The sequence below is a fragment of the Sceloporus undulatus genome, chromosome 1 (genome assembly GCF_019175285.1).
Source record: "Sceloporus undulatus isolate JIND9_A2432 ecotype Alabama chromosome 1, SceUnd_v1.1, whole genome shotgun sequence".
NCBI lineage: Eukaryota > Metazoa > Chordata > Lepidosauria > Squamata > Phrynosomatidae > Sceloporus > Sceloporus undulatus.
This window is the reverse complement of record NC_056522.1, coordinates 43705373-43718686: the sequence shown is the minus strand read 5'-3', so window position 1 is coordinate 43718686 and position 13314 is coordinate 43705373. Positions and strand designations below refer to the sequence as shown.

At 39.3% G+C, this 13314-nt stretch overlaps 1 protein-coding gene across 2 annotated transcripts in view; it reads left to right on the top strand.

The window, feature by feature from the left end:
* The window catches only part of WDR26 (WD repeat domain 26), a 56975-nt gene that overhangs the window by 24130 nt on the left and 19531 nt on the right, over window positions 1–13314 (top strand). For both annotated transcript variants that reach the window (XR_006101338.1, XM_042444917.1), the window contains exons 4-8: window positions 4857–4993; window positions 6981–7078; window positions 7951–8107; window positions 8573–8711; window positions 11123–11263. Coding sequence is in view for 1 of the 2 variants with exons in the window: in XM_042444917.1 (XP_042300851.1) it covers window positions 4857–4993; window positions 6981–7078; window positions 7951–8107; window positions 8573–8711; window positions 11123–11263 (672 nt within the window). In the remaining variant the exon portion in view is untranslated. The remainder of the gene's footprint in view (window positions 1–4856; window positions 4994–6980; window positions 7079–7950; window positions 8108–8572; window positions 8712–11122; window positions 11264–13314) is intronic.

Genomic DNA, 13314 nt, shown 5'->3' with positions numbered 1-13314 from the left:
AAATTCTGCAAGATAGACTCCAACCATACATGGAGAGAGAAATCCCAGATGTTCAAGTGGGATTCAGGAAAGGAAAAGGCACTAGGTACCACATTGCAAACATAAGATGCCTAATGGAGCGCACCAAGGAATTCCAAAAGAAAATCAGCACGTGCTTTATAGACTATAGCAAAGCATTTGACTGCATAGATCATGAAAGGCTATGGAATGCCCTTGAAGACATGGGAGTGCCAACACATCTGATAGTCCTGATGAGGAATATGTACTCAGGACAAGAGGCTACTGTCAGAAGAGAACAAGGATAAACAGAATGATTCCCAATTGGCAAAGGGGTCAGACAAAGCTGTATCCTTTCACCCTATCTGTTCAACTTATATGCAGAACATATTATAAGAAAAGCAGGCTTGGACACAGAAAACGGGGGAGTGAAAATAGGAGGAAGGAATATAAACAATCCAAGGTATGCAGATGACACCATAGTACTAGCAGAAAACCTAAGAGATCTGGAACACCTACTAAAGAAGATCAAAGAAGAAAGTGCAAAGGTAGGTGTACTGTTAAATATAAAGAAAACAAAAATAATGGGCACCGAGGCCCTTTACAAGTTCAACCTAGACAATGAAGAAATAGAAATAGTAAAAATTCCCATTCCTGGGATCAAACATTGATAGAAATGGGCACTGCAGACAGAAGATCAGAGGAAGATGAAGAATGGGGAGGATAGCTGTGAAAGAACTAGAAATTATGCTAAAATGCAAAAATATGCAACTGAGCACAAAATCACATAAGCCATTGTATTCCCTATTACCCTGTATGGATGTGAGAGCTGGACAGTTAAGAAAGAAGATAGGAAGAAAAGCCATTCATTTGAGATGTGGTGCTGGAGAAGAGTGCTCAGGATCCCATGGACAGGCAAAAGGACAAACAAATGGGTCCTAGAGAGATCAAGCCGGAAAGCTCCCTGGAAGCCAAGATGACCAAACTGAGGCTGTCATACTTCAGACACATCATGAGACGGAAGGACCCCTCATTGAAAAAGACAAGAATGCTGGGAAAGGTGGAGGGAAGTAGGAAGAGAGGAAGGCCACATGCCAAATGGATGGACTCTGTTAAGGAGGTCACGGGTTTTATGGGGTTGCAGGAATTAAGCAGAGCTGTGGAGGACAGTTTTTGTTTGTTTGTTTGTTTGTTTGTTTTTTGTTTTTGTTTTTTTGGAGATGTCTCATCCATAGGGTCTCCATGAGTTGAGATCAACTCAAGGGCAGCAACAAAAAAGTTCAATTCTGCTTTGTTTTATGATCAAATTTATTTTTATTACTCTCAACTAAACATGTGATGTCATGTTGCAATAGCAATTGTGGTGTAATCACAGCACTGCAAATAAAAAGAAGAAAAATTGCAGAGAATTTCCAGGGAGCAGACATGTAAGCCTGCAGCAAGAAAATCAACTAAGAGTGTTATGACACCTTAAGCCAGGGGTAGGCAACCTTTTTGAGCCGGGGGCCGGGTTGCTGTCCCTCAGACAACTGGGGGGCCGAAGCCAAAAAATAAACAATTAAATTATTTTTTAAAAATTTAAATAAATAAATAAACCGGGACAAATGTAGGACAGCATTTTCAAATGGTGGACACTTTTTTAAAAAAAGTGCAGGACACGCAAAAAAATTTGCTGATTTTTAAAAAAATGTTAATATAAATGCATGTTTCTGAGGCGTCTATAGACAATTGCCCCCCTTGCCTCTGCTCGCGAGAGGCCAAAGGCCCCGGCGGCAATCGGCGGCAGGACCGGGCTGGGGCCAGTCTCAAGGCCTCGCTGGGCCGCATCCGGCCCGCGGGCCGCAGGTTGCCTACCCCTGCCTTAAGCATTACCATTTTATTTGACAGACATTGGTGAGTTACAGGCAGCTCACTTCATCTATTTGAATTTCATGGCTGTAATCCATGAAAGTTTATGCTAAATAAAATTTGTTAACCATTAAGGAGCCATAAAACTCTGCATTGTATTTGTAAACAATTATTTTCAACAATCAAAACAACAATAGTGCATTCAGAAACTAGTTCCTTTTCACTGGAGAAGAAAATAAAATATATGTAATCACTCATATCCTCAGAGGCTGGCAATGGCATATCCCTTCTGAGGATATTTGCTAAGAAACCCCTGTGATAGGGTCGCCATAAGTCGGAAACAACTTGAATGCACACAACAGCAATAAATTTACAATATATACTTACCTTTTATTTTCCTTATTTATCCCTCCCTATTCTGATTAGTTTCCTTCTTGTCTAAACCTGGAGTGAGCAACTTCAGTTAGTTAGAAGTCCTCCAGGAGGTTCATGGCAGTGGCATCACTAAGGAGGTGCCGGGGAGATGTGGGTGACACCCCTGCAGAGGACTAACAGTCAGCCCCCCCACATCGGTGTCATTCTCCTCACAAGCTCACTTCCTCCAGAAGTCCCCTCCCACACAGAAATGCACACCCCCAAGTGACCCCAAGGACCATGATGCCACTGGTTGATGGACTGCCAAAAATGACCAGAAATGGAGCAAAAAAAGAGGTGGCTGCAAATCCATTTCTGGTTTTGAAAAAACATTTTTTTTAAAAAAATATATTAAATAGGTCCTGTGAAGATTTTGAAGAGTGAATTGCTGTTGCTGGGGTCTTCCAAGCAAGGAAATTCACCCTTTCTCTTCCCATTGAAAAAGGATAGTCAAAAACAGCCTTGGGGACTGATGTGACCCTGTGGCTGTACATTGACCATTCCTAAACACTTCTGGGAACTGGGACTTGTGCTTTACTTGCTACTGGGTAATGTGCCGTATGTTAATGGTGTTATGCTGTTGACAAACCACTACTGCCACTTGACCTTTCAACAACCAGTGCTGAATATTTTCCTCCCTTTCTCCCTTATCTCGCATTCGCAAACATGTTAGTATTTGGTCCATGGCTGTTAACAAGAGATGTAAAGTCCAAAATGTTTGAAGATTGCCAGTGATCACCTGTATTGCTTTCCACGAGCATTGCTGCTAAGTGATTTCTAAATGAAAATACTAATATTCTTTGCATTTCTTAGGTTGCACCTGCACGGCAGAAATAATCTGGTTTGACACCACTTTAACTTCCATGGTTTAGTGCTATGGAATTCTGGGAACTGTAGTTTTTTGTGGCACCATAGCAGATCTTTGGTGCCATAACAAATTACAGTTCCCAGAATTCCATAGCATTGAGCCATCACAGTAAAAGAGTGTCAAACCAGATTATTTCTACTATGCAAATGTAGCCTAAGAAACTATATGATAAAATATTGATGTTAAGCATGTTCCTGTATCATGTTGCAACTTCTTTATTTATTGATTATACTGGATGGCATGCCTCTTCTGTGTAAATCTAGTTATTGTATTGATTATGCTAGTTTGTGTTCAGCATTACAGTTGTCCCTAGAATATTTCTTTGAAGTGATATATTTAAAACATATTTCTCTGTTTTTGGTGGGACTGGGATATTTTTAATGGGATTGTTTTGTTTTCATGATTATTATCTGCAATATTATCAATTTGTTTTGTGTTGTTGGGTTATATTTTAATCTGATTTATGAAAGCTATTTGCTTTAAACAGGGATAGTGGGATATCTGTCTGCTATTTAAAGTGTTGTGTAGAATTCTTAAAATGTGTTTTCATTTTTAAAAAATGCAAAAATACATTTTGCAATTGTATAAAAAATCATTAAAACCAATTTATAAAATAATTTTGAAATGATAAATTGAGGGCATATTTAAGATCACCAAAGATATCTGGCAAGTTAGTGATCAGGAAAATCAAACAAAAGTAAGCTGACTATATACAAGGACCAAAAGGCCTGTGCCCCCCCCAAGTTTGGCGTTATACAGATGACACAGGCCAGTAGCCACAGGCCAGGATCGACCAGACACAGATCTGACTGGTCAGGCCTGACCCAAAAAGACCTTAATTCAGTCTTTTTTAAACAACTGGTTGTATGATCGCGCATCCTCTTAACCTGCCTCCACTGCACCATTACCACTGAAGGCCCCATTCACATTGGAGGGATGCACTTGGTTACATGGGCGAAGCCAGGTGGCCTTTTCTGCCCTTGCGGGTCACGGCAGGGGCCTTCAGAAGGAACATAGTGGCAGCAGGTACAGTAATGGGGTTTACAGTGATTCCACAGTGTGGTGGCATATGTACATGTGAACACTCGCCTTTTGCCAGCCCAGGGACAGGAACGGGCTGGAACCACAGGTGGTTAGTCTGTGGTATCCTGCCTGTGTGTATAGGCCCATAACCTCAATGGGAAGACCTACCGCATGATGAATGCGACAGTAGAGAAGGTATCCTCTGCATTACACCAAATGGACCTTATTAAGTTGCAGTATGATAAACAAACCTTTCAGAACATAAAAACCAGGGCAGTCTAAACAAACTAGGACAGTCTTAAAAATAATCAAATGTAGCAGATTGAAAAGTACTTGATAGCTAATTGGCAGCCAGTGTAAAATTTTCAATACAGGATAGCAATATACATTAGGGCTCACAAAGTAAATTAGCTGCCACATTCTGCCCTAGGAGTAGCTTCTGACCAAGACCGAGAAGATAATGTGAAGTTTCCCTCCTGAAGTGCATAAGCTTGCATTTGGATGGCTTCTAATGAGCATTGTGAAATCAGTTAATCTTTACAATGGTAAAGAGCTGTTCAGAACTTTCCTGTATTTATGAAAGCATACATATGCTTTCATAAACAAAAGTGAATGGTTTGTACTCTCTTGTTCAGACTGAAATGTTTTCTGAAATTTCAATCAGCCTTTTCTCTCCACCTGACCTGCTGTTTTTCTGTTACGTTAGAGGATGAAGTTTTTGCTGCTGCAGCAAAAGTATCTGGAATATCTGGAGGATGGTAAGGTTCTAGAGGCACTTCAAGTTCTACGTTGTGAATTGACACCACTGAAATACAACACAGAGCGCATCCATATCCTCAGTGGGTAAGTGCTTTTAATTGCAGTCCTATGCACACATATTTGACATTAATTCTCATTGAACTCAGAGAGACTTACTTTTGGTCTGTGGTCTGAGACTACTTGCATTTTCTTGGACATAGTGTGGCCCTCTGGATGTCAGATTGCGTATCACAGCATTCCTCATGATTGGCTATGCTGGCTAGGGCTGATGGGGAATTGGCAATCCAGCAATATCTGGAGGGCCACACTTTATCATCCTAGTGTTAAGGAGGGGCTTGAAATCTGATGAATGACTTCATGCTGTCCTAACTACTTATAGCCATAACCCCACCATCCTTGCATGCTGAACTGATGAAGAAAAAAGGGAAAAAAACACAGAATGCTGACTGAGAAGGGAAAATTTGGGGGAGAGATGGGAGGGGATGGAGCTGAGAATAGTTCCAGAGAGAAGAATGGAATATTATGGAAGACAGGATGACAGGCTGCAACTCTGAACAGGGGCTCTTCACTTTGGAAAATTTTGTTGCCTTGTCATCTTAAAAACAAAAATGCATAAGGAGAAAACTCCCATTGTAGAAGCATGAGAAGCACCTGATCTTCCTAAATTTACTCTGTTGGAGTACTCATTTTTTTAATGTGTGAGAGTAATTTGTTTTGTTAATTGAATTTTCCAGTTATAGTTAAGTAATTACTAATTATTTAATTAAATTAATAGCAACTAAGTTAAAAGCCACATTAATTTTACTATTACCTCATTAATGTTCTGAAGTTGTTTAAATAGTTGTCAGTTAAATTCAAGAAAAAGTAGCAGTGTATCAAAATATAAAAATGCTGGTGATCAGAATTGGAATTTGCACCATGTGGATTTATTTGTTTGTTTTATTTTTTGCCCATTAGTCTATGCAAAGAAGCCATGCTATGTCAGATACTAATAATAATATCATGTCCTTGAATTGTTATGGTTCCCTTTCCTGATTCCCCATGGTTACATTCTTCATCAACATCTTCAGATAGTTAATTGGGTATGGAGGATTCCTGAAAAATAATTGGATGAGTGCTTTATCAAACATAAAAAATATGTTTTTTTATTATTAAAATACTTTATTAAGACAAAAAATATACATAAAACATATAGACCACAACACATAATTACATTATTACATAACCTTCCCTAACTTAAATACAATACAATCTTCAATATACACATTATTTCACTAATCATACAAACTCCTTCCATATACTTCTACCATCTCACATCTTCACATCTTCAGACACAAATTCACTCGAGCCAACTTGTCCTAAACACGTACACACTAACTTCCTTCCTACCAGTAGTTAACTAAATCATGGCTAAGTGACTTCCTTCATTTGTTTCTACACAGTGGATCCTATCTCAAAAAAAAAAAAAAAAAAAAAAAGGGGGGGGGGGGGGACAGCAAGGAAACATCATCATCTTACTATCATTTTCTCCTGTTATTTTCCAAAAAATTAATTACGTTGTTCCATTCACTCAGAAATTGTTCTTCTGGTTTGTTTCTCAGTGCTTGTGTTAGTTTGTCTAACATCATTCCATCATACAATTTTAACCACCAATCTTGTTTCGCAGGGATGTCTTTACATTTCCATTTTTGAGCATAACAAACCCATGCTAGAGAGACCATATAAAAAACAATTTTTCTTGATCTTTACCAATTGTATCATCAAATATTCCCAAGAGGAAAAACTCTGGTTTTAGTTGAATTCTAACATTCAAAATTTCATTAATAGAATTTTTGACCATTAGCCAGTAATCCTTATCCCCTTTACATGTCCATGGTCAAAAATTACATGGCCAAAAATTCTATTAATGAAACATAAAAAAAAGATGTTTAAGCCATCCCTCTGAGTCCATTTGTGTTTCTTGTACTAGAGAAGAGTGTGTGGAAGCTGTTTTATTCAAGTGGTGTTGAAGTTTATGAAAGACTGTAATTCTGGAATATTTAATCCATGTATTTCTTTACTATGTGTGCAGATATCTGATGTGTAGTCATGCAGAAGACCTGCGTGCAAAAGCAGAATGGGAAGGGAAAGGAACAACTTCCAGATCTAAACTTTTGGACAAGCTCCAAAGTAAGAAAAAACGTAATTTTCCAGAGGGTACGCAATGTCTGCTCATCCTAAATTTCCTATATGTTTTCACCTAAAGGACAAATCCAGAAAGTATAAGCATTGTTAGCAGTAAAAATAATGGTCTAATCCTGAATAATGGTGACTTAAGTGCCCCACAAAGACAAGGTAGAATTTACTGTGTGATATCCAATTAATCCATTATGGCTGCATCTGTACTGCAGAAATAATCACAGTTTGATATCACTTAACTGCCATGGCTCTATGCTAAGGAATTTTGGGAACTGTTGTTCAGTGAGACATTTAGCCTTCTATGTCAAATAGCCCTGGTGCTACAATAAGCTACAATTCCCAGAATTCCAGAGCATTGAGCCACTGCAGTTAAAGTGATGTCAAACTGGATTATTTCTGCAGTGCGAATGAGTCAGTGAAATGATTTTAGTGAGCAGAATGAGGAAGCAAGTCCTCTTCCCCACTGCTGCTGTTCCTCTATGAGGAGTGTTGAAGTACCTCTGGAGATGGTTGCAGGAACATGGAGGCTCAAGTGTGGAGGATGTTGCCTCCATACTGTTTACACTTAATAAAATAAATAAAATAACTTGGGACTGACTTTGCTGGAGTACAAGCATTAGTTACAGAGTTGTAGTAACAAGATATTCCTAATTGTGTTGGTGTTAAACAATCTTGTGCCTCTTGGTATAGTAGTCAGAGAGGAGTTAAGGACATGATAAAATATTGATAATTTGTTTGCTCCTGTTAGATCTGATCAATTCCAATGTAAGATCACTGGATTTCATATGTTCTGTTGTATCATAAAAATGACCCAAGGTCAATATTAAGTGACTACACTGAAATAACCTTTTAATTTATTGAAGCTTACCTACCACCATCAGTGATGCTCCCTCCAAGGCGTCTCCAGAATCTACTGCGTCAGGCTGTAGAGCTACAACGGGACCGGTGCCTCTATCACAATACCAAACTAGATAATAATCTAGATTCTGTGTCGCTTCTCATAGACCATGTTTGCAGTAGGTAAGAGGACTTCTTAATTTTAAAGGACAATATCAATGTCTTCTAACGCAACAGAATGTCCTTAAACAGATTTACAGACTGTTTTTAAAAGATCTACTCAATTTGAGAGACTGACATTCAGGCAATGTAAATCTAAGGGCCTTACTAGTGCACAAAATTATTTATTTATTTCTATCTATTTTATTCTGCTCCTCAGCCAACAAGGCTTCTTTGGTGGTTTACATACAAGAAACCCATCTCTGGGTCTTAGTAATTTTTTGTTATTTTTCTCTTATGCAAAAAGGAACTAATAAGATAACTTGAAAATTAAGAATATACCATAGAAACAAGGAGCTTGATTGAGAATTCCTATTCTGTTGACTTGCTTCATATGAATACAACCATACTTGAGGTAGATATCTGTGCTGGCTTAAGTAGAATAACTATGATTTTATCATATAACTATTTCTGTGCTTGTATTTTTAGGAAACAGTTCCCATGTTACACACAGCAGATACTTACAGAGCACTGTAATGAAGTGTGGTTCTGTAAATTTTCCAATGATGGCACTAAACTAGCAACGGGTTCCAAGGATACAACTGTTATTATATGGCAGGTTGATCCAGTAAGTGTGATGTTTCAGTTTTTGCAGTAAAATATAAAATTAGGCAATCAGTCTCAAGCCCTTAAGCTTTCATTTTTATTTTACTCCATGTTTTCCTAGGTAATGTGGTATATTTCTCCTTGCACCCATTTTGTGACTCAAACTTTATTCTTTTTGTTCAGTCAGTACCATTTAAAGGAAGCATTTCATTTGGAAATAACATCAGTTGGAATGGGGGGATAATCTTGGTTAGACAATTTTTTGGAATCTTAAATTGGGGAAGTGGGATATTGGGATGGGAAAGGGATTTTCTCCCACATAAAAAAAAACAGTGGACCTGTGTTTTTAAAAGGTTTTTAATATTTATTTATATTTATAATACAGAATAAGTAAGGTTTGTTAAAACCATAGAGACATAGCTGAAATCAATGGTAGAAAGGACATTTTCAACAGCTTACTGATTCTCTGTAAAATGTTGTTATGGACTATGTAGCTTAATTGGGAGTATCCATTAGTTTTTCCATAAAAAAAATTTTCTTGACAATTGATTCCATTTCAGAATAATTGCTTATCTGTAAGAATGATATAAGTATAGTTTGAATTTTAGATTAAGATTCTGAAGACCAAGGTTCAATTCTTCTCTTGGCCATGGACATGCATTGGAGAATTCATAATTCCCCAACCTCAGAAGATGGCAGTAGTGATCTCCCTCTGAAAAAAATCTTGCCAAAACAACAACAACAACAAACAAACCGTGATAGGGGTTGCCATAATTCAGAAGGCATGCAACAACAACAAAATCTTAAATACTTAATATTTCAATCTTATTCTTTCTGGCAACCTTCTCAGAAAATATTCAGAATAATAATAATAATAATAATAATAATAATTATTATTATTATTATTATTATTATTATTATTATTATTATTATTATTTGTATACCGCCCTGTGGCGAACCAATCCGGGCGGTTAACAACAGTAAATATAACAAGAGTAAGATATAAAATTAAAAACATTATAATCCCTCCCCTCCTTAAGAAAGTATTAAAAAATATGACAGATTAAAAACACAATATCAAAGCATAAAACATAATTAAAACAAACTAAAAACCCTGGTGTCCCTCTGGAGATCCTCAACCATCACTAAAGATGGGGCCACGAGAGGAAAGAGGGGATCAGGGAGCCCGGGCCGGGATGGTTAATCTGGAAAGGCCTGCCGGAAGAGATCCGTCTTGACAGCTTTTTTAAAGCTGTCTAATGATGTCAACTAATGGATCTCATCCGGCAGGTCGTTCCAGAGTTTGGGGGCGATAGCAGAGAACGCCCTCTGGGAGATCGCTGCAAGCCTAGATTTTAGAGGCTGCAGTAAGTTCCTCCCAGAGGACCAGAGAGCACGGGGAGGATTATACGGGAGGAGGCGGTCCCTGAGATAGCTTGGACCCAAGCCATTTAGGGCTTTAAAGGTAATAACCAACACCTTGTACCGGGCCTGGAAGCTAATACGCAGCCAGTGGAGGGACCTCAGAACCGGAGTAATGTGGTCCCTCCTAGATGTACCAGAAACAAGCCTGGCTGCCATATTTTGTACCAGCTGAAGCTTCCGAACCAAGCACAAGGGTAGCCCCAAGTAGAGTGCATTACAGAAGTCCAGGCGTGAGGTTACCAGTGCGTGCACAACAGTTTTGAGATCCCTTACTTTCAGAAAAGGGCGCAGCTGGCGTATCAGCCGAAGCTGATAGCAGGCGCTCCTGACCGTCGCATTTACCTGATTTATCATCAGGAGCGACGAGTCAAGGAGCACCCCCAGACTGCGAACACAGTCACTGGAGGAGAGTGTGACCCCATCCAGGACTGGAGGGTGCAACCCAATTCTTGGTTTCGGGGCCGCTACCGTGAGCTCAGAACTCAGTTTGACCTCCTCTTCCATAATAATTCTTTTGTGTTCCGTAATATAATTGGATAACTTGCTTTCTACTAATGACAGACATAGTGTCTTGACAATGCATGCCTGACTGCCTCCCAGGGTGCCCTGATGCTGCGCACTGCTCCAGGCGGCGGGCGTCATCATGATGTGCTCCGGGGCTGCATCCAAATGACGCAGTGCTGAAGGGGCGCCATATAGCTGCGCCGCTGCGACCATGGTGCCCTTTTGAGAGCTCAATAAGGAGCCGCTTTTAGGGGTTCCTTTTTGCACCCTCGGAAGGCTGGATTGGGGCCCTGGCAACCTCTCTGATGAAGCTGTTTGTACAGCCCCTTAGACTACTTGTTTTGTCAAGTAGGCATAAAGTGAATGTGTATCCAACCCTGAGATAAGTGAAAATGAAAACAAGTGATTCCTAAATTCTGGTCTATAATTCGTTAGTTTCCTAAATTGCATGGAAATCTTGACAGTAACATAGATAATCAGAATTTTTATGTTTTCTTTTTGAAGGATACACACCAGCTAAAATTGCTGAAGACACTGGAAGGCCATGCATATGGTGTTTCTTACATTGCTTGGAGTCCAGATGACAGCTACCTTGTTGCCTGTGGCCCAGATGACTGCTCTGAGCTTTGGCTCTGGAATGTACAAGTAAGAGTTATTAGTATGAAAATCCAATGTTGATCTGCTTTGTTCAGTAGTGTAGTCACAGTAATCAGAACTGGGAATTTTGATTGGAGCTAGAGGTCTGAAAGCCACATGTGGCCATCTAAGTCTGTTTCCTAGGCTTTTGGAGCCCTCTATTGTTGTTGGGTTTTTTTTGGGGGGGGAACAATTTGCAAGCCCGTCTGTTTGCCCGTTCTGCACACTGTAGGGTACATAGGGTGCACGTGTGCCATGTTTTTCAACTTCTGGGCTGTTTTATGCCTCGAGGGCTTTTCCTATACTAGAAGTGACTTTTCAGTTTACATTCAAAAAGGAGGTGAAGCAGACCAGCAGTTTGCAGTGGCCTCTGGCCGCTCCAACCCAGTTGACCCCCAGTTGGCCGGGGACTGTGGCAGCTGCATGGGCCGCTCTGAAAGCAGGCTGCTGCTGCGGTCCCAAATGGGCCGCCAGCAAGGAGTGTGTTTTGTGAGCTATTTCTGGTGGCTTCTGCCTGCACTGGGGGGCATGTCATGTGCATGACACGGCTGCCAAAGTGGCTCTGCACCTTTTTGTCTGTCTGTTTCGGGCCAAGGGCTTACCCTGTTTTTAAAAAAGGCTATTCTTGAACCTAAAACAGCATAGTGTCTCCTACATGCATAATGGGTGTGTGTAGAAGAGGCATTTTGACTTTTGAAAACATGGGGAAAAATAGAGAAAATGGGGCTGTGGCTTTTCAAGGTCTGATGAGGAGTATATGTAGTCTTAAAACCTGGATAGCTGCCAGCCTCTGGAATGGAGACTGTCATCTGTTAAGAACATGAAACTGCCTATGTAGAAATGATAATAGTTTGTATTCCTCTCCATTTTCAACGGTATTCTGATAACGTCACCAGTTACATTCAGTGCCATCTATAGTTGCTTTTAATATTTTGTCTCTGCAAAAAACTGTCAGAACAGCAATCTTAATTGATCTGTCTTCCAAAAATAAATTTAGATAACAATGCTGAAATTTTGCAAATGCTGCTGTATACATTGGGGGGGGCACGTTTACACCCCAAGATTCAATATGCTTTCCCCCCATATATCTCAGGTTTTTTGTTCTGTTGATTGCATGTATAAAACTTGGGAAGGTGGATTTTGCAGAGGTGGCAAAAGCAAAATAAAGAGTAGCATAATGATATATTGTTGTTGTGTGCCTTCAAGTAATTTCTAACATATGATAATCCTAAAGCAAACCTATCATATACATTTTAAAATAATCTCAGAACAGAGCAGTGTTTTTATTGTAAGGCTGCAGGGGGGATATAAATTTGTGTATAACATTGCTTTAAATTGATGATCATTTCATAAATTCCATTCTCTGGGCAGTCTGTAGGAACAATCCACCAACATGTGAGTTATTCCTTACGCACTGGGATATGTTTCAGGAATTCCAAGTTCAAAGTTCTCTTCAGTTATAACTGCCTATTCCTGCAGCTTCTTGTATTAGTTTTTAAAATTCCTGCCAAGCCAGTTAGACATGCTTAACAAACTTCCAAGTTGGGACAATAGGAATTTTTAAAAGAAAGATGGAAAATACTGAAAAACATGGAAGAATGTTAGAGAAAGGAGAGAAAAATCATGAATCAATGGCTCAACGGAAAAGCTAAAGAAAGCAGTCACAGAGGAACTGATAAGAGATATGGTTTCATTGACTACAAAGCAGATTTGCAGCTGTGATGAAGGAAAAGATTGTGATCCCTCATAAGGTCGCAAGCTAGCATACCTCTGAGATTAATAATGAAAATATTTTTAAAAGTATTTTCATATCCTTAAGTGGCAGTGTATAGGAAAGCACCATAAATGCACCGCTGATGAAGCAGAAAATAGCTGCTAAGAAAAGGGTTATGGAGTGTAAAGAATCTGCATTTTAAAAAATGTTTAAAAGGCAAAGAGCATCTTAACAATGAACAAGACAAAATGTACCTGAAACACTGTTAAACAAGAGATTAGACAAGAGAAATTACCAACCGCCACTTCAGGTTGCCATATTGAAAGCAGGTGTTCTTTCAAAGGGG